The sequence below is a fragment of the Oncorhynchus mykiss genome, chromosome 8, assembly GCF_013265735.2.
Source record: "Oncorhynchus mykiss isolate Arlee chromosome 8, USDA_OmykA_1.1, whole genome shotgun sequence".
NCBI classification, from domain to species: domain Eukaryota; kingdom Metazoa; phylum Chordata; class Actinopteri; order Salmoniformes; family Salmonidae; genus Oncorhynchus; species Oncorhynchus mykiss.
Window position 1 is genome coordinate 37,438,838 of NC_048572.1, and position 20,536 is coordinate 37,459,373.

A 20,536-nucleotide genomic window follows, 5' to 3' on the forward strand; every position below is an offset into this window, starting at 1 on the left:
ATGGGTTTCCATGGCCGAGCAGCCGCACACAAGCCTAAGATCACCATGCGCAATGCCAAGCTTCAACTGGGGTGGTGTAAAGCTCACCGCAATTGGACTCTGGAGCAGTAGAAATGTGTTCTCTGGACTGATAAATCACGCTTCACCATCTGGCAGTCCGAAGTACGAATCTGGGTCTGACGGATGGCAGGAGAACGCTTCATGCCCCAATGCATAGTGCCAACTGTAAAGTTTGGTGGAGGAGAAATAGTGGTCTGGGGCTGTTTTTCATGGTTCGGTCTAGGACCCTTAGTTCCAGTGAAGGGAAGTCTTAACACTACAGCATACAATGACATTCTAGATGATTCTGTGCTTTCAAATTTGTGGCACCGTTTGGGGAAGGTAGTTTCCTGTTTCAGCATGACAATGTGCCCCTGTGCACAAAGCGAGGATCATAAAGAAATGGTTTGTCGAGATCAGTGTGGAAGAACTTGACTGGCCTTCACAGAGCCCTGACCTCAACCCCATCGAACACCTTTGGAATGAAATGGAACGCCGACTGCGAGCCAGGCCTGATCGCCCAAAGTCAGTGCTCAACCTCAATAATGCTCTTGCTTTTATAAAATATAAAAGAGAAAAAAAGCTAAAAGAAAGCCTGCGGATCCTAAATCAGGGCCTTAGAGCCTCGGTCCTCATGGAGAGAAGTGCCTTCGGGGTTTAGTAATGTTTGGTTTAGACCTACATGGAAATCAGAGGTGTGGAGTGAACCTCCTAGTCAAATTTGATCAATCAAAAATGTGTCTTGGGGGGGTTATCATCTTCATCAAATGAACTGCACTGAAACATTATTATCTGTGGGGGCTAGCACGACCCATCAGATCTCAGGTAAGGCTTGTTATATCACACAAACAAATGGTAGTTTACCAAACAACCTCCACTATCAACCAGCCACCCTACCGCACTTTTTCAACCCAGCTTGCACAAAAAAAGAAAACTGTGCTCAACTGACGGACTCATCACCATACCTGTTTTAGGTGGGTTTCCTGTCACCAGGTATCGTACCAAACCCATGACAGCCAGGGTCATGATGCTGGCCGTGCCGAAGATCATCCCCATCAGGCCATAGTAGAGGCAGGAGGAATTCCCTCCAATCCAGGCGTGGTTGAAGAGCGAGGCAATGGATAGGGGGTACATGCTGAGAGCCATGCCGATGTCCGTCACAGCCAGGTTGACTGTCAGGAGCTCCGGGGCCTTGAGATGAGTCGGCCGCAGTGCTGAGGTCAGCAGGACTGCAGCATTACCCAGCACTGAGAGCACCGCTGGATGGGAGAGAGAAAGAGAGCAATAAGTCAGTCAGTCAATCAAGGAATCAAGCAAGAAAGCTGGAAGAGAGAGCAAGGATTAGTAAACTAATCCAGCAATCAATTAACCAATCAAGCTGGAAGAAAGAGAGAGAACGGGGTGCCGGAGGACATCCTATTTGATCGAGGTCCCTAGTTCATGTCCCGGGTTTGGAGGGCGTTTATGGAGCGTCTGGGGGTCTCGGTCAGCCTTACCTCTGGTTATCACCCCGAGAGTAATGGGCAGGTGGAGAGAGTGAACCAGGAAGTGGGTAGGTTTCTGAGGTCGTATTGCCAGGACCGGCCAGGAGAATGGGCGAGGTACGTCCCATGGGCGGAGGTGGCACAGAACTTACTCTGTCACTCCTCCACGAACATGTTGCCATTCCAATGCGTGCTGGGCTACCAGCCGAAGCTCCTGCGGTGGAGGAGTGGGTACAGCGCTCTAGGGAGACCTGGCGGGCAGTCCAGGACTCTCTCATGCAGGCCAGTGTATGGCAGAAAAAGAGCGCTGACCGCCACCGCAGTGAGGCCCCTGTTTTTGCACCAGGGGACAGGGTCTGGCTCTCGGGGGACTGTTTGTGTCCTGTTTTTGGGCCTGTCATTGTATGCGCCTGGTGTTTTGGCGTGACCTACTTTTCTCCGGAATAAATAGAGTTGTCCTTTACCCTCTGCTCTCTGCGCCTGACTACGCACCCATTACTCCTAGAAGTCGTGGCACCTTGGTGATGATCAGATAGCCAGAAGGGAAGAGTTGGGCCGGTTTTGTGACTTAACAGTCGGTAGTGAACTTTCTCTCTTGCCCTGCAGTATCTAAAGGGCAAAATCCCTTTGTTACCGAGAGACTCTTGCCGCCAAAAACTTCAACATCAAACAATTGTATTTTATTTTTTATTTGACCTTTTTTTAACCAGGCAAGTCAGTTAAGAACACATTCTTATTTTCAATGACGGCCTAGGAACAGTGGGTTAACTGCCTGTTCAGGGGCAGAACGACAGATTTGTACCTTGTCAGCTCGGGGGTTTGAACTTGCAACCGTTACTAGTCCAACACTCTAACCACTAGGCTACCCTGCCGCCCCAATGGACACTGGGAAAATATATTTCAACATCCGAATGCTGGGAATAATGAGAGATGGAATATGGAATATGAATGTGTATTTTGTGATGTTATTAAAACTGTCAAAAAGACGCTATAACGGAAACATTGTAACTTTAAGAGCTTTCACGCTGTATTATCAGGTTTACATGTGCTGGGTGATTTCACAAGTAATCGCCAATCGATCAATGATATATAATAATTCTCTTTAAATATGTTTTTAAATATGTATGAGAATAGAAATGTTCAGAACTTTTGTGAAACATCACAGCACCGATGAAAAATAAATGGCAAATACTAATCAGAACTGAATGGTGTTCAGAGATAGATGGGAGGGATTGAGTGGAGCTGGGAGGATGGGACTAAAAACAAACAAAATATAACTATTGTAAAATATGCTGTGTCCGTAAAATGTATACAGTGCGTATGACCTGGAAGAAGAAGCCTAAGTGTTTTTGTCCTTTAGTTTACTTCAATTAGGGGAGAGATGGTAGGGTTAGGGAAAAATAATGAAGGAAAATATATTTTATGTATATATATATATATATATATATATATATATATATATATATATATATATATATATGCATATATATATATGCATATACACAGTATTGGTCAAAAGTTTGGACACACCTACTCATTCAAGGGTTTTACTTTATTTGACTATTTTCTATGTTGTATAATAATAGTGAAGACATCAAAACTATGAAATAACACATATGAAATCATGTAGTAACCAAAAAAGTGTCACACAAACCAAAATATATTTGAGATTTTTCAAAATAGCCACCCTTTGCCTTGACAGCTTTGCACATGAGGTAGTCACCTGGAATGCATTTCAATTAACAGGTGTGCTTTGTTAAAAGTTAATTTGTGGAATTGCTTTGCTTCTTAATGCGTTTGATCCAATCAGTTGTGTTGTGACAAGGTAGAGGTGGTATACAGAATAAAGCCCTATTTGGTAAAAGACTAAGTCCGTATTATAGGAAGAACAGCTCAAATAAGCAAAGAGAAATGACAGTCTATCATTACTTTAAGACATAAAGTGTCTTCAAGTGCAATCGCAAAAACTATCAAGCGCTAGGATGAAACTGGCTCTCATGAGGACCGCCACAGGAAAGGAAGTTACCTCTGCTGCAGAGGATAAGTTCATTAGAGTTACCATCCTCAGAAATTGCAGCTCAGATAAATGCTTCAGAGTTCAAGTAACAGACATCTCAACATCAACTGTTCAGAGGAGACTGTGTGAATCAGGCCTTCATGGTCGAATTGCTGCAAAGAAACCACTACTAAAGGACACCGATAATAAGAAGAGACTTGCTTGGGTCAAGAAACATGAGCAATGGACATTAAATCTGTCCTTCGGTCTGATGAGTCAAAATTTTAGGTTTTTGATTCCAACCGCCATGTCTTTGTGAGACGCAGAGTAGGTGAACGGATGATCTCCGCATGTGTGGTTCCACCGTGAAGCACGAAGGGAGTGTGATGGTGTGTGGGTGCTTTGCTGGTGGCACTGTCAGTGATTTATTTAGAATTCAAGGAACATTTAACCACCATGGTTACCACAGCATTCTGCAGCGATATGCCATTCCATCTGGTTTGTGCTTAGTGGGACAATCATTTGTTTTTCAACAGGCTATTTGACCGGGATGGAGTGCTGCATCAGATGACCTGGCCTCCACAATCACCCGACCTCAACCCAATTGAGATGGTTTGGACCACAGAGTGAAGGAAAAGCAGCAGCCAAGTGCCCAGCATATGTGGGAACTCTTTCAAGACTTTTGGAAAAGCATTCCAGTTGGTTGAGAGAATGCCAAGAGTGTGCAAAGCTGTCGTCAAGGCAAAGGGTGGCTACTTTGAAGAATCTAAAAATATATTTTTATTTGTTTAACACTTTTTTTATTTAGTTCATGATTCCATTTGTCTTCTTTCATAGTTTTGATGTCTTCGCTATTATTCTAAAATGTAGAAAATAGTACAAATAAAGAAAAACCCTTGAATGAGTAGGTGTGTCCAAACTTTTGCCTGGTACTGTATGTTTACAAAAAAAATATATGCGGGATTGGAAATGATGCAGACAATTACATTGATGGAAGCTAAAATGTATTTATCTACCCCCTAAAAAGAGTCCCCCCCACTTCTAAAATCAAAGTTGTGGCTCTGGATTGTGGTAATTTGCTGGTTAAAAAAAAAGGGGAGACACAAAAACATTAGTTTGCAACCCCTATTTTAATTTGCTCCATGGCTCTGGCAGCCAAGTGTAGGTTAAGGCATAAAGCTGTAACTAGAGACGGAAGAGGAGGCGAGACACCCCACTGGCTGTTTTTTATGGTTCAATTTAAGTCAATGAACTAAGTAGACCAGAACCAGCAGCTGGTTACAGCGTTTTGCCGTAACCTACACTTGTGTTCCTAGCTCCAACAGTGCAGTTGTATCTAACAGTATCTATCAAACCGCAAGAGTCAGACAAACGGTTTAGCTGAGACTCATCTCTTGACCGGTAGGCTGGTAGTCTTTTTCTGAGACTCCGGCAGCTCTGGACAGACGGGAGACCCCGGCAGCTCTGGACAGACGGGAGACCCCGGCAGCTCTGGACAGACGGGAGACTCCGGCAGCTCTGGACAGACGGGAGACCCCGGCAGCTCTGGACAGACGGGAGACCCCGGCAGCTCTGGACAGACGGGAGACTCCGGCAGCTCTGGACAGACGGGAGACTCCGGCAGCTCTGGACAGACGGGAGACCCCGGCAGCTCTGGACAGACGGGAGACCCCGGCAGCTCTGGACAGACGGGAGACTCCGGCAGCTCTGGACAGACGGGAGACTCCGGCAGCTCTGGACAGACGGGAGACTCTGGCAGCCCTGGAGGGGAGGAAGGCTCTGGCAGCGCTGAACAGACGGGAGACTCTGGCAGCTCTGGAGAGGAGGAAGGCTCTGGCAGCGCTGGAGAGGCGGCTGCCACCGGAGGAGGGCTGGTGCGTGGATGCGGCACTGGATAGACCGGGCCGTGCATTCGCCCTGGATGTCTTGAGCACCGAGCCTGCCCAACCTTACCTGGTCGAATGCTCCCGGTCGCCCTGCCAGTGCGGCGAGGTGGAATAGCCTGCACTGGGCTGTGCTGGCAAACCGGGGACACCATGCGTAAGGCTGGTTCCATGTACGCTGGCCCAAGGAGATGCACTGGAGACCAGATGCGTAGAGCCGGCTTCATGGCACCTGGCTCGATGCACACTCTAGCCAGGCCGATACGAGGAGCTGGAATGTACTGCACCGGGCTATGCAACCGCACCGGGGACACCGTGCGCTCCACAGCATAACATGGTGCCTGCCTGGTCCCTCTCGCTCTCCGGAAAGCACGGGGAGTTGGCGCAGGTCTCCTACCTGGCTTCGCCACACACCCGTGTGCTCCCTCCAATACATTTTTGGGGCTGACTCTCTGGCTTCCAACCGCGCCGCCGTGCTGCCTCCTCATACCGTCGCCTCTCTGCCTTCACTGCCTCCCGCTCTGCTTTGGGGTGGCAATATTCCCCTGGCTGTGCCCAGGGTCCTTTTCCGTCCAACTTGTCCTCCCATGTCCATGAGTCTTGTGATGCTGGCCGCTGCTGCTGCCCGTTACCACACCGCTTGGTCCGGTTGTGGTGGGTGATTCTGTCACGATCGTCGTAAGAAACGGACCAAAATGCAGCGTGGTATGTGTTCATGATGATATTTTAATTCAAGAAAGCACTGAACACAAAACAATAAACGAAAAACTGACCGTAAAGCTATAATAAGAACTGTGCTGACACAAGCAACTAACATAGACAATCACCCACAACCCACAATGACAAAACAGGCTACCTAAATATGGTTCCCAATCAGAGACGACAACTAACACCTGCCTCTGATTGAGAACCATATCAGACCGAACACAGAAACAGACAAACTAGACATACAACATAAAATGCCCACTCAGATCACACCCTGACCAAACAAAACATAGAAACATACAAAGCAAACTATGGTCAGGGTGTGACAGAAGGCCGCAAAGAATTCTACAGCAGGATTAATAAGCGCTCCTCCGGTGACTCTGGAGACGTGCACAGATGCCCTTTCCATGACATAGACTGACCAGGTTAATCCAGGTGAAAGCTATGAGTCCTTATTGATGTAATTTGTTAAATCCACTTCCATCAGTGTAGATGAAGGGGAGGAGACAGGTTAAATACGTTTTTTTAAGCCTTGAGACAATTGAGACATGGATTGTGTGTGTGCCATTCAGAGTGTGAATGGGAAAGACAAAATATTTAAGTGCGTTTGAACTGAGAATGGTAGTAGGTGCCAGGCGCACCTGTTTGAGTGTGTCAAGAACTGCAACGCTACTGGGTTTTTCATGCTCAACAGTTTCCCATGTGTATCAAGAATGGTCCACCACCCGAAGGACACCCAGCCAACTTGATACAACTGTGGGAAGCGTTGGAGTCAATATGGGCCAGCATACCTGTGGAAGGCTTTCGACACCTTGTAGAGTCCATGCCCCGACGAATTGAGGTTGATCTGAAGGCAAAAGGGGGTGCAACTCAACATTAGGAAGATGTTCCTAATGTTTTGTACACTCAGTGTATGTGCGCAGGAAAAATAGATCATGCTGAAGGTAGCATAGAGAAGAAAAATACATGTCTAGAACTGATAATTGATCACATGGTGCAAGAATGAATGCAAATAGTTGATTATTGAATGTTATGATGGACACATCTTTGTAGAACCAAAACATACACAGCCTCTGCTCAACAAACTTGAGAATGAACCATTTGGTGTGCTGCAGTTCGTGAGCAATGTTGTGCTTATCACCCTAACCGCAGTCAAGCAATGCATTCTGCCAAGAGTCGTTCACAATCTAGTAGGGTTGCGGCCACAACTAGACCTCGTTTCAATTGTACCGATAAATAATCTTATTTGTATGCCTAGCCATCAACAAAGGTACATTGGTTAAAGCACGCTTTTAAAAGTCTGTCACAAATGACAGCTCCAATAAGCCCCCTATGGCGAACGACATTTGAACGAGAAGCTTGTAGAATCATTACCATTTCAAGTTTTCAGTTCACCGTTCGCCCGTTCGGGCATGCGTGCTCTGGGCACTACTAATATTACTAATATTACTCATATGAACGAAATGAATCCAAAGATTCGTTCTTTTGACTGAATGAGTCAAACATCAGATTCATTAAAAAGAGCCAAACTTCTCATCACTGATGTCAACTCAAAACAGAATACTTGAGTATTTCTAAAAATAATGTGATATTGGTCTGCATGTAGACATCGTCAGTGAACGAGTTTTGAAATGAGCGAAATGGCTGGTTGAAGCGGAGTATGAAAAGGAGATGGACAACATTCTTAAGTTTGAAGCTCTTGCACAAAAGGCTCTTGCATAAAAACTTTGCTTAGCTATTGACCAATCACGTTCTGCAAAAATTCCGATAAGTTCAATAAGGGAAGGGTCATTCTCCTCCTTACATATTGCAATATTGGATCGATCCATCCCAGAGAGAGTGTGTGCCTGTCTGTCTGTGTGTGTGTGTGAGGGGGGGAGCAGAGCGGTCCGATCCGATCCAACCGGCCTACCAGGAATAGAAAATAACTAATGACCAGCCTGCTCCATAACACATTTACTCCATAAAATAATATTTTTAAATATTCATATAATAAGAAATATGTTGGCAACTGTTTTATAAAAAGAATAATGCACTTCAACCCAGAATTATCGCCTCGGGCCTCAGAACAGTCCTTGTCACAAGATAATTCCCTGGTTCTCTGGCATAATTGCCTAATTCTACAACAGGTTGGTCAAAACAAGCATTGTGATTGGTTGAGATGCGTTCTAAGCCATACCATTTAACCTGTTTAGCATGGGTCAGCCTATGACGCAAAAATGGGTATCTTGTTTTCAATTCCATCTGAGCAATCCCTGTGCATCCACTATCCCATTAGCCCAGCGAGCCAATTCTTTAAGTTGATCTCCACTGTAAAAAGCATCTAGGAATTATTTCCCCTTGTCTTTTAGCATCTAGGAATTATTTCCCCTTGTCTTTAGCATCTAGGAATTATTTCCCCTTGTCTTTAGCATCTAGGAATTATTTCCCCTTGTCTTTAGCATCTAGGAATTATTTCCCCTTGCCTTTAGCTTAACATTTGGTTTGCAACAACAGGGGTTTGTACAAACGTTGCTGTCTGTCTCTCGACATTTACAAAATTGTTTCAATAATGAAATTCGATCTCCACTGTCGTATTGAGAATTAAAGTGTCAGGACGAGATGGATCTTTTCTCAGCCAGTCAAAATCATGAATCAGCATGATTGGATATGGATATATACAAATAATTGTCAATAGAAAACAGCTCAAACAAAATTAAATGCAGCTAATTTGCTGTTATTCTAGCTGCACAGTTTGACTTGACTCTGTTAGCTGTAGTTGGCTAGCTACAGTAGCAAGCAAGAGATAAGAGCGTTGACAGCTAGCACAGCAATGGAACAGTTAGAACAAACGACTGTGTTGCGTCCATAGTTAAAGAACAAAAATACTTTCTGGCAACCTAACCTAACCGAATGAACGGCGAGCCGGCTTGTCTAACGATCATAGATGTGTTGGGACTAGGCCTATATTTTCATTGAGAGATGAAATAGTAGCCTATGAATATATAATCATGTGCAATTGCTTTATTATAAAACCAGTTGTTTGGATCCTGGATGCTAATTGGTTGATATGTGGGACATAAACTCCCACAAAATACCATGACATAATGTCATAATTCCACTGCCCCGCAGCCAAGGCAGGAAATTCATCAACTTAATCTCCCTCAGTAAGAGAGCATCTGCACAAGTTTTTTTTTAAAATCAACATTGGTGGTTGTATAAACCTACCTCTCTGACTCTATAACCTGTGCAACAATGTATCATTTTACAAATGCTATCTCTCCTGGCTAGCTAACCCAAGAATGAACGTGAAACTAATAATTCACCATGGAAACCGTAACAACTCAGATTGGTGTTACTGTCTTGGTGTGTTTGATGTGGACACCAAGGAACTTGAAATTCTCGACCCGGTCCACTACAGCCAAGTCGATGTGTATGGGGGCGAGTTCAGCCCTCCTTGTCCTGTAGTCCACGATCAGCTCCTTTGTCTTGCTCACATTAAGGGAGAGGTTGTTGTCAGGTCTCTGACCTCCTCCCTATATCCTCTCATTGTTGTCGGTGATCAGGCCTACCACTGTTGTGGCATCAGCAAACTTAATGATGGTGTTGGAGTCGTGCGTGGCCACAATTGTGAAAAGGGAGTACAGGAGGGGACTAAGTATGGACCCCTGAGGGGCCCAGTGTTGAGGATCAGCGTGGGAGATGTGTTGTTGCCTACTCTTACCACCTGGGGCGGCCCGACATGAAGTCCAGGAGCCAGTTGCAGGGGGAGGTGTTTGGTCCTAGGGTCCTTAGCTTAGTGAGGTGCTTTGAGGGCACTATGTTGTTAAACGCTGAGCTCTAGTCAATTAACATCATTCTCACATAGGTGTTCCTTTTGTCCAGGTGGGAAAGGGAAGTGTGGAGTGCAATGGAGATTGAGTCATCTGTGGATCTGATGGAGCGGTATGCAAATTGTTGTGGGTCTAGGATTTCTGGGATGACCGGCCTTTCAAAGTTATTCATGACTATAGACATGAGTGCTACCGGGCGGTAGTCATTTTGGTAGGTTACCTTGGTGTTCTTAGGCACAGGGACTATGGCGGTCTGCTTGAAACATGTAGGTATTACAGACTGTCAGGGAGAGAACAGCTGGTGCTCTCATGCATGGTTCAGTGTTCCTTGCCTCAAAGCGAGCATAGAAGGCATTTAGCTCGCCTGGTAGGCTTGCATCATTGGGCAGCTCGCGGTTGGGATTCCCTTTGTAATCCGTAATAGTTTGCAAGCCCTGCCACATCCGACAAGCATCAGAGCCGGTTTAGTAGGATTGGATTGGTCCTGTATTGACACTTTGCCTATTTGATGGGTCATCAGAAGGCATAGTGAGATTTCTTATAAGCGTCCGGAATAGTGTATTGCTCCTTGAAAGCGGAAGCTCTAGACTTCAAATCAAATCAAATTTTAGTTCAGTGCAGATGTTGCATGTAATCCATAGCTTCTGTTTGGGATATGTACCTACGGTCACATGTGCCATTAACCTAACCTACTGATTAGCGATGTCTGGACAAGTATTAATCAGCAGGTTTTATAAGAAAACCACCCAGACAAGAAAAATGAATTGATGTTGAAATGCAGGAGAGGGACAATAATGCACACGAAGAGCAAGCATCATGAAACACCTTGTACAAGAGATTCCCCGAAGCCGATATGGATTTACTGACCTGCTTTGACGTCGTCGTAAATCCTACCCGATATCTTGCTCGAAGAAATGGTGAGTTAAATAAGGAGCCTTATTGGCTTTATTTTGAATTTAATCAATTAGCCTAACACAATAGATCCAACTGACCCACCGGTAGCCAAGGGGACAACATTTGTTTGTGAAGATGAATTTGCATAATACACATGTGATTTCTCTCATTCTGAGCACCGTGGGTGGATGCCCTAATGTGTTAAGCACCCAATGCATATGGATGTCCAGGAATTTTTTCAAATATCCAGTAAATTCACATCTTGGAGACCCTGTCACACACACACAACCACCATGCATTGTTGCTACTATTTATTATCTATCATGCTGCTCATTCAATTTAAACCTGATTTTATGCATATCCAGTGCCTTCAGAAAGTATTCACACCCCTTGACTTTTTCCACAATTCCTTGTGTTACAGTCTGAATTTAAAATCTATTAAATTGAGATTTTGTGTCACTGGTTGACACACATTACCCTATAATGTCCAGTGGTGGAAGAAGGACCCAATTGTCATACTTGAGTAAAAGTATAGCCATCTTTTAGAAAGTTACTCAAGTAAAAGCGAAAGTCACCCAGTAAAATACTAAACTCAGCAAAAAAAGAAACGTCCTCTCACTGTCAACTGCGTTTATTTTTTAGCAAACTTAACATGTGTAAATATTTGTATGAACATAACAAGACTCAACAACTGAGACATAAATTGAACAAGTTCCACAGACATGATTAACAGAAATTGAATAAAGTGTCCCTGAACAAAGGGGGGGGGGGGGGGGAGGGGGGTCAAAATCACAAGTAACAGTCAGTATCTGGTGTGGCCACTAGCTGCAGTAAGTACTGCAGTGCATTTCTTCCTCATGGACTGCACCCGCTTTGCCAGTTCTCTTCCACCAAGACACCTGCAAGTTCCCGGACATTTCTGGGAGGAATGGCCCTAGCCCTCACCCTCCGATCCAACAGGTCCCAGACGTGCTCAATGGGACTGAGATCCGGGCTCTTCACTGGCCATGGCAGAACACGAACAGAACAAGCAGTATGGCAGGTGGCATTGTCATGCTAGAGGGTCATGTCAGGATGAGCCTGCAGGAAGGGTACCACACGAGGGAGGAGGATGTCTTCCCTGTAACGCACAGCGTTGAGATTGCCTGCAATGACATCAAGCTCAGTCCGATGATGCTGTGACATACCGCCACAGACCATGACGGACCCTCCACTTCCAAATCGATCCCGCTCCAGAGTAAAGGCCTCGGTGTAACTCTCATTCCTTTGACGATAAACACAAATCCAACCATCACCTCTGGTGAGCCAAAACCGCAACTCGTCAGTAAAGAGCACTTTTTGCCAGTCCTGTCTGGTCCAGCGACGGTGGGTTGTTGCCGGTGATGTCTTAGGTGTCTCATTACAGACATTGCAATTTATTGCCCTGGCCACATCTGCAGTCCTTATGCTTCCTTGTAGTATGCCTAAGGGACCCATGGCATCTTTCTTTTGGTGTTTTTCAGAGTCAGTAGACCTGCAAAGTCAGATTAGCATATAGGCCAAGGACTAGATACGCATAGTGTGTTTTTTTTATGCTGATCTTAACTTTTTTGTTCATAATGTCTCCGCCATCATTTCATATGACCGAAAACAATTTGTGGACATCAGAACAGTGATCAATAACCTTGATTTGGATTGGCAGCACTAGACGTTCTGTTTACTCAGGACCAGGCCCTAATCTCCTGGACTTGAAAGAGGAAGCCGTGGCGAAAAAAAGGCAGTCGACTGCCATTTTTCTATTGGCGAATGTGCAGTCACCGGAGAACAAACTGGATGAACTCGACACTATCCTATCAACTGGACCTGAACAACTGTTATATGTTTCTCAGAGTATTGGCTGAACCAGGACATAGAAAATATACTGTATATCTTGCAGGTTTTTCCATGCATCGTCTAGACAGGACAGCAGCCTCGAGTAAGACTTAGGGGGGAGAGGTGTGTCTCTTTGTTAACAGCAGCTGGTGCGCGATCTCTAATATTAAGAAGTAGAATACCTCATGACAAGCTGCAGACCATACTATTTACCAAGAGTTTTCATCTATATTATTTGGAGCTGTCTATTTACAACCACAAACCGATGCCGGTACTAAGACTGCACTCAATGAACTGTATAGAGTCATAAGCAAACAAGAAAATGTACATCCAGAGGCAACGCTTCTTGTGGCCGGAGATTATATTGCAGGGAAACTAAAATCTGTTTTAACTCATATTTACCAGCATGTCACCTGTGCAATTACCAATATAGCAAATAATGGCCTCCCACTTACTATTTGCCGCTTTCCTTAAGCCCAAGGCTATAAATTCCTAGCGCCAGTAGGCAAATGGAGTTTGTCGTTTAAGACGTGATTTGCATCTCTGTGGGTAGCCCTCTCCCATAGGACCACTATAAGCCCTTGGCAGGCTGCTTTTGCAACTCTGAAATTTTGCCTCCACTCAGAGAACATCTTTAAGCCCTAGGCAACCCATCTAGCCATAAGATAATTTGAAAGACAATAGCAAGGAATTTCTCTAATCTCAAATTCGGCCTGCCACTTTACAGCTAACCACAGCCAGCCAGAGGCCGCAAGCTGTTTTTGTTGTTTCTATAAATACCTTACATTTGTGGTGATTTTTATCTGATTAGATTTATTTGCCAGTTTAAAAACACAATACAACCACGCATGTGGACATGTGAACTTAACGCATTTACAATCACTGAGGATGACACAAAAACAAGTGACACACCTACCCAGTTAGCAAAGAATTTCCCCCCACTTGCTATTTCGCTCTGTCGCTACGCACATGGCTATAAATTCCTACCACTCTAGTGGAGTTTGCAGCTCAAGACGTAATTTGCATCACTGGCGGGTAGCCCCCATTCAGAGGACCTTATAAGCAGGCCGCTTTTGCATCTCTGGCGTTTAGCCTCCACTCAGAGGACCGCTATACGCCCTAGGCAAGCCATCAAGCCCTGAGATAATTTGAAAGACAATAGCAAGGAATTTCTCTAATCTCAAATACGGCCTGCCACCTTCCAGCTAACCACAGTCTGTTTTTGTTGTGATCTCTAAACCTTAACCTACTTTTAATTGTGATTTAAATTTGATGGCAAAATGCTTAAGGACAACAAAGTCAAGGTATTGGAGTGGCCATCAAAAAGCCCTGATCTCAATCCCATTGTGGGCAGAACTGAAAAAGTGTGTGCGAGCAAGGAAGGCCTACAAACCTGACTCAGTTACACCAGGTCTGTCAGGAGGAATGGGACAAAATTCACCTAATTTATTATGGGAAGCCTGGGGAAGGTTCCCCGAAACGTTTGACCTAAGTTAAACAATTTAAAGGCAATGCTGCCAAATACTAATTGAGTGTATGCAAACTTCTGACCAACTGGGAATGTGATGAAAGAAATAAAAGCTGAAATAAATAACTCTCTCTACTATTATTCTGACATTTCACATTCTTAAAACAAAGTGGTGATCCTAAGTGACCTAAAACAGGCAATTTGTACTCAGATTAAATGTCAGGAATTGTGAAAAACTGAGTTTAAATGTATTTGGCTAAGGTGTATGTAAACTTCCAACTTCAACTGTATATTATGGCAAAAAGCCTCCTTATGAACTTTGGATGTGCCTCTCTTAGTAGTCTGCTGGAAACCTAGTTTGGATTTAGATATAATTTTAGTATAATGGAGGTGTAAGGACAGACGCAGGAGACGAGAAGCAAGTACAGCGAGTGAACATTTAATGGAAAAAGGACATCAAACATAACAAGAACAAAATCTGGACGGGGGGAACAAAACGACATTATGACAATAATGTTGACACGGGGAACAAAACTGAGGAACAGACAGATATATAGGGGGCAATCAACAACGTGAAGGAGTCCAGGTGAGTTCAATGAGTACTGATGTGCGTAATGATGGTGACAGGTGTGCGTAATGAAGGGCAGCCTGGCGCCCTCGAGCGCCAGAGAGGGGGAGCGGGAGCAGGCGTGACAGGAGGCTTTAGGAGAGATAGGAGAGATACTATTTAATAGTTTTAAACCTCCAAACTCATGTTCGTTATATAAATATGCCCGTTTTACTTTTATTTGGTCTGAAAAAGGATTATCCTGGAGTCAGTAGAGCCATGACTAAACATGTAAACTGCGATACCACTAGATAATTCATGAGGGTAACTTTCCCATTGATGTACAAGTGTTTCCTTCTCCACTTCTATTCATAGCCCAGGCATTTATTTGCTTAAACAGGCGCTTATTAGAGACAGGCTTCTATTTCCTTAATGCACACAGTATTTGCTCATTTGCATAGTTCATTGTTTAATTCCAGAATTCACTTCTAGCATTTTAATACATTTCTTAATGTACTGCACTAATGTGTTGACATTTACACACTGTGTCACCTTCCTTTTGTCTTAGTATGCCTCTATTTAGATTATTATTATTTTTTTGACTTTTCCTTGACATAATCATTTGTATGCATTTTCAGCAGTTCTTACTTGTGCCACTAGAGGGCGATCAGTCACATTTTAGGGGTCTGTACTCCCAAAGTTGTTGCCTGTTTTTGTGCTTCCCAGTTTGCTAGCAGTTCAAAGCTGTTAGCAGCCAATGGCTAGCAGTTTATTACTGCCGATAAAAAACAATGATTGCCATAATTTCTTTCAAGTCGTTATTGCATTTTTTAAAATGTTACATATCAAACATTAAACCTTGTAAACAATTCATTGCAATCCATGGTAACCTCATAAGCAATTAATTTAGACCCACCATTTATTTGAAACGTTTATTTGCTGATACGTGTGCTGGCTATTAAAAGGGACAGGCGGCTATTTGAGACTCAGCATTTAATTTACGCTTTCTGTCAATGTTAATAGTTGCAAGATCGCATCAACTTCACCACCTGCCCATTTAATTGGGAAACCATTTGGACATTTAAAGTTTGTACCTTTTAGAGACCCAATCTGTAGTATAGTATATACTGTAGTATAGTGTATAGTATATACTGAAAAATATATATAAACGCAACATGCAACAATGTCAATGATTTTACTGAGTTACCTGTTCATATAAGTTAATCAGTCATTTGAAATAAATGCATTAGGCACTAATCTATGGACTTCACATTAATGGGAATACAGATATGCATTTGTCAGTTTACAGATACCTTAAAAAAAGGTGTGGGCATGGATCAGAAAATGGTGACCACCATTTGCTGCATGCAGCGTGACACAACTCCTTTGCACAGAGTTGATCAGGCTGTTGATTGTGGCCTGTGGAATGTTGTCCCACTCCTCCTCAATGTCTGTGCGAATTTGCTGGATATTGGTGGGAACTGGACACGCTGTCATTTACGTCGCTCCAGAGCATGCTAAACATGCTCAAGGGGTGACATGTCTGGTGAGTATGCAGGCCATAGAGTAACTGAGACATTTTCAGCTTCCAGGAATTGTGTACAGATTCTTGCGACATGGGGTCAAGCATTATTGTCACGATCGTCGTAATGATGAGACCAAGGTGCAGCAAAACAAAACAAACAAGCACAAACGAATCGTGAAGCTACTAGTGTGCACACAGGCACCTAATTGTAGACAAGATCCCACACCAGAAAGTGGGAAACAGGGCTACCCAAATATGACCCCCAATCAGAGACAACGATAAACAGCTGTCTCTGATTGGGAACCATATCAGGCCAACATAGAAATACAACCCTACAAGACCTACAACAACCCTAGACATACAAAACCCTAGTCATACAAAACCCTAGACATACAACACTAGAGGACCCACCCTAGTCTCACCACGACCTAACCAAAATATATAGAAAACAGAGATATCTAAGGTCAGAGTGTGACAATTATCATGTTGAAACATGATAGCGGCGGATGAATGGCACTACAATGTGCCTCAGGATCTTGTCACGGTTTCTCTGTGCATTCAAATTGCCATCTGTAAAATGCAATTGCCTTAATTATCCGTAGCGTATGCATGCCCATATCATAACCCTACCACCATGGGGCACTCTGTTCAAAACGTTGACATTAGCAAACCGCTCACCCACACGATACCAGACACGTGGTCTGCGGTTGTGAGGCCATTTGGACGTACTGCCAAATTCTCTAAAACGACATTGGAAACGGCAAATGGTAGAGAAAATAACATTTAATTATTTCGCAACAGCTCTGGTGGACATTCCTGCAGTTGGGATGCCAATTGCATGCTCCCTCAAAAATTGAGACATATTTGGGCATTGTGTTGTGTGACAAAACTGCACATTTTAGACTTTTATTGTCCCCAGCACGAGGTGCACCTGTGTAATGAGCATGCTGTTTAATCAGCTTCAACTTTGAATTTGTCCAAATACTTTTGGTTCCCTAAAATGGGGGGACTATGTACAAAAAGTGCTGTAATTTCTTAACAGTTCACCTGATATACCATCAAATAAAAGCTGACAGTCTGCACTGCATAGTCATTGTATAATTCATTCAAATCCAAAGTGCTGGAGTACAGACCCAAAACTACAAAACATTTGTCACTGTCCAAATATTTTTGGACCTCACTGTATCTGAATTGCAACAGGAGGACTGGGGTGTTGTACCACATGTAAACACTCACAGTTTTAAGATGTACATTTATCAGGAATCAACAGAAATGTACTTTTTGTATATATTGTTTGTGTAGATATCCTTATTTCATGTATTTTCCCATTTGACATCAGACAGCTCACCAATGGAAGTATGGTTTCCACCGTGTCCAGCATAAATGATAAGCGACAAATGAAAAGCAACAGCTTTTGTCAAATCAAAGAGTGCACAATAACCACTCACACATCTAGAGCACACATTGCCAACCATTGAAAAGACAACCATAATGCTTTGTGTCAAATCAATTATACCGTAAGTGCTGCTTATTCTTTATATATCCACTACTGTATGTTGCCAACCGATATGACTTTGGTGTGATATACAGTATGGCTGTAAATTCCACTGAGAAATTAGAGAAATTAAAACATAAAACAGCTCACGCGCAGTGTGTACGGAATATGAATCCCTTTACACTACATCATCTCTAATCACCATCTCCACAGAAATCAATCATGCTCTCACATCTATGTGAAATCCTGTCATTTGTATTTCACAAATCCCAAACTACCAGCCTCATGCAGAATGATGAACAAATCCAAAAGTAACTCACCTATCACCACTAGGTACATGCCTGCCCAGTAGTCCACAGTGGGTGACAGTTTGGACATGTATTTGTTGTCCTCCTCCATCCTCCTCTTCCACAGACAGACCAGACCAGTAGGGACCAGTATTCACACTCCCCAAAGGGTGCCAGCGATAGAATTTTACCTCTGACAGGGAAACAGGCTCTTCTGAGTAATATTGTGAATAATGTGAAGAATAATATTCTTCACATTATTGACATTACCACAGAAAGCATATTCAGTTCCGAGAATCTTTATACACTCACTCTCTATAATGGACTCCCACACATATGCACCCAGATGTGCACATCACACACACACACACACACACACACACACACATGTTCACAGACGTGCACAGTACACACACATTCACAGACAAGTGCAGTACACACATTCAGTATAGCACCCCCCCACTCCCCTTCCCCACTGAGCAGATTAAGATGACGAATGTGAACATTGACTTTAAGTACACTCACGCAAACACACACACACACACACACACACACGCACACACACTCATTTACACATACACTCCTGTCCTGTCTGCTTTCTATGCTCCTGTCAAAATTTCACTTTCACCCGTTTGTGCAAACAGCCTTTTTCAGCACTGTGCTTGAGTGTGTGTGTGTGTGTGTGTGTGTGTGTGTGTGTGTGTGTGTGTGTGTGTCGTGGTCATCCCTACAACGACTTAAGTGCAGGGAAAGCCCCCGGGACCTGTCGTTCCAGAGAATTCTCATCAGAGAGGAGCCGCACCACAGCTTTACTGTAGTATTCATTAAAGTCCACCAAAACAATACAGTAAATGTAGTATTTACTGTTGTATACTGTAATATATATTAGTATTTACAGTTAAATATAGTATAAATACTGTAGTAAAAGAAAACTGTAGGATATATTATAGTAATTAATCTAGCAAAAAAATAGGTGTTTTTAATAGCCTCCTTTGTTTTTATTAATATATACAATATATGAAATACTTTTGTACACTGTCTAGCATTCAAAATAATAGATAAATATCTCTAAATCCCCAAAACATTTTACAACACCTCAACACATCACCAGTGGGATAAGCCAATTTGTTAGCCCATAGTAGTTTCTACAAAGCATACAAATAGATATTTTGCAGTATAAAGGAATTACATATGTGTCCTTATTAAAAAACAGTTAAATAAAATGGAAAATGTGTTATTTGTCATGTTTTTGTTATTTTAAAGTGTTTATACATGGTGCCAAAATCAAGGGTCAATTACCACCGGAATTCAAGAAGGACCCCTTTTCAAACGCTGTCATTATCTTGTAAACACTTGTGCAACACTCAGCAGGTGCTTTAGTGTGTTCTATTCACTCCCTTAATCTTCTGGCAAGGTGAAAAAAAATCTGCCTTTCTGTCCTTGAGCAAGGCAGTTAACCCCCCAACAACACCTGCTCCCCGGTTGCTGATGACATGGACGTCGATTAAGGCAGCCTCCCGCATCTCTCTGATTCAGAGGGGTTGGGTTAAATGCGGAAAACACATTTCGGTTGAATGCATTAAGTTGTGAAACTGACTAGGTATCCCCTTTCCCTTCCCTTTCCCTTGTGGCTGGGCTGGTTGGACAAGGTCATGCTCCGCTCTCAAATGGCCATTAGAGGCTTTGATGTGGAAATAGACATTCCCTCTACTGACGCGATAGTCTTCTTTCAAGGGAAAAAAGGTGTGGAAATAACACTGAATGTTAGTTGAAATGACAAGCGGCAAGTAACATAAATGCTAATGCTAATAATGCTAATTTATGATAGTATATACAGTGCCTTCGGAAAGTATTCATTACCCTTTACTTGTAGGCCGTCATTGTAAATAAGAATTTGTTCTTTAATTAACTGACTTGCCTAGTTAAATAAAGGTTCAATTAAAATGTTGTTGTGCTACTGTACAGTGTGAATTCAAATTGATACTGACAACATGAAAATATGTTTTTACACATTTTTGACAATGTATTGAAAATGTAATATAGAAATATATCTACATAAGTATTCACACCCGAGTCAATACTTTGTAGAAGCACATTTGGCAGTGGTTACAGCTGTGAGCTTTCTACACCTGGATTGTGCAACATTTGCCCATTATTATTTTCAAAATGATTCAAGCTCTGTTGTTGATCATTGTGCTGGTTGTTGATCATTGCTTGACAACCATTTTCAGGTCTTGCCATGGATTTTCAAGAAAATTTAAGTCAAAACTATAACTCGGCCACTCAGGAAGATTCAATATCTTCTTGGTAAGAAACTCCAGTGTAGATTTGGCCTTGTGTTTTAAGTTATTGTCCTGCTAAAAGGTGCATTCATCTCCTAGAATCTGGTGGAAAATAGACAGAACCAGGTTTTCCTGTAGGATTTTGCCTGCGCTTAGCTCCATTCCATTGAATTTTTATACTGAAAACGTCCTTAACGATTACAAGCACACCCATAACATGATGCAACTACCATTATGCTTGAAAATTTGGAGAGTGGTGCTCAGTAAT

At 43.1% G+C, this 20,536-nt stretch overlaps 1 protein-coding gene across 1 annotated transcript in view; it reads right to left on the reverse strand.

The window, feature by feature from the left end:
* Nucleotides 1-18,098, reverse strand: part of opn8a (opsin 8, group member a) — a 31,198-nt gene extending 13,100 nt beyond the window's left edge. Inside the window, exons 1-2 of the mRNA XM_021612533.2 lie at nucleotides 18,020-18,098; nucleotides 1,005-1,298 (exon numbers count right to left, since the gene is read on the reverse strand). Of these exons, the coding sequence (XP_021468208.1) occupies nucleotides 1,005-1,298; nucleotides 18,020-18,098 (373 nt within the window). The remainder of the gene's footprint in view (nucleotides 1-1,004; nucleotides 1,299-18,019) is intronic.
* Between the last annotated feature and the right edge of the window lie 2,438 nt (nucleotides 18,099-20,536).